This window comes from Trypanosoma conorhini (assembly GCF_003719485.1).
Source record: "Trypanosoma conorhini strain 025E chromosome Unknown Tco_14.4_contig_01330, whole genome shotgun sequence".
In the NCBI taxonomy this organism is placed as follows: Eukaryota; Euglenozoa; class Kinetoplastea; order Trypanosomatida; family Trypanosomatidae; genus Trypanosoma; species Trypanosoma conorhini.
In genome coordinates, this window is record NW_021705428.1 from 1 (window position 1) to 623 (window position 623).

Genomic DNA, 623 nt, shown 5'->3' on the forward strand with positions numbered 1-623 from the left:
GTACCTCTCAGGTCTACGCGCAAACATCCACATTTTTACACCGCGGCCTTCATCGACCACGAACCTGGAGCCAACGTACTTACTAATGAAGTCGTTTAGCGTCATTTGTTCTGTAGCATCTACTCCCTCCAGCAGCACGTCTTTCACCGTACTGGTGAGGGTCCAGCGTTGTCGTGCGGGTGCCTCGTCCACCCTTCGGCGCTGCGCAGGGGGTGCCGTGGAATCGCTTCTTTCGGGTTCCGCCCTCGCATGCCGCTGCCCCCGCGGTACATCATTGGCGGGGGTCTCCGCAGAAGCGTGAAGTTCTTCTTCACTTCTTCCAGACATTTCTCTCCTTGCCTGCTTTACTTTGCTGAAGTTGTTGGCTTGAGCTGCAGCCGAACACCAACCACCAGCCAAAAGAAGAATAAGAGACAAAATAAATAGTAACAAAGGCACACGACCCCCACGCAGCCACATTCAGCAAGAAAGAGAGACAGAAAGAAAGTGTGAGGGCCACCGCAGCCCACACGGTGCGGGGCAGCGCGGCCGCACTGCATTGGGGGCGGCCTCGCCACTCCGCCCATCGCCCCACCTGCCGGCGCAGCCAAATGCACCCCGGCACCGCATTCTGCGGCCCCGCC

General features: G+C 58.6%; 1 protein-coding gene across 1 annotated transcript, besides 1 other annotated feature; it reads right to left on the bottom strand.

The window, feature by feature from the left end:
- Tco025E_09867 (retrotransposon hot spot (RHS) protein) lies at nucleotides 1-327 on the bottom strand (the record flags this gene model as incomplete). Its single annotated transcript, XM_029376670.1, has 1 exon — nucleotides 1-327. A coding segment is annotated over one exon (327 nt), but the record flags the coding sequence as incomplete, so codon positions are not given.
- A 134-nt stretch (nucleotides 328-461) lies between these two features.
- Nucleotides 462-487: a microsatellite.
- Nucleotides 488-623: the final 136 nt, after the last annotated feature.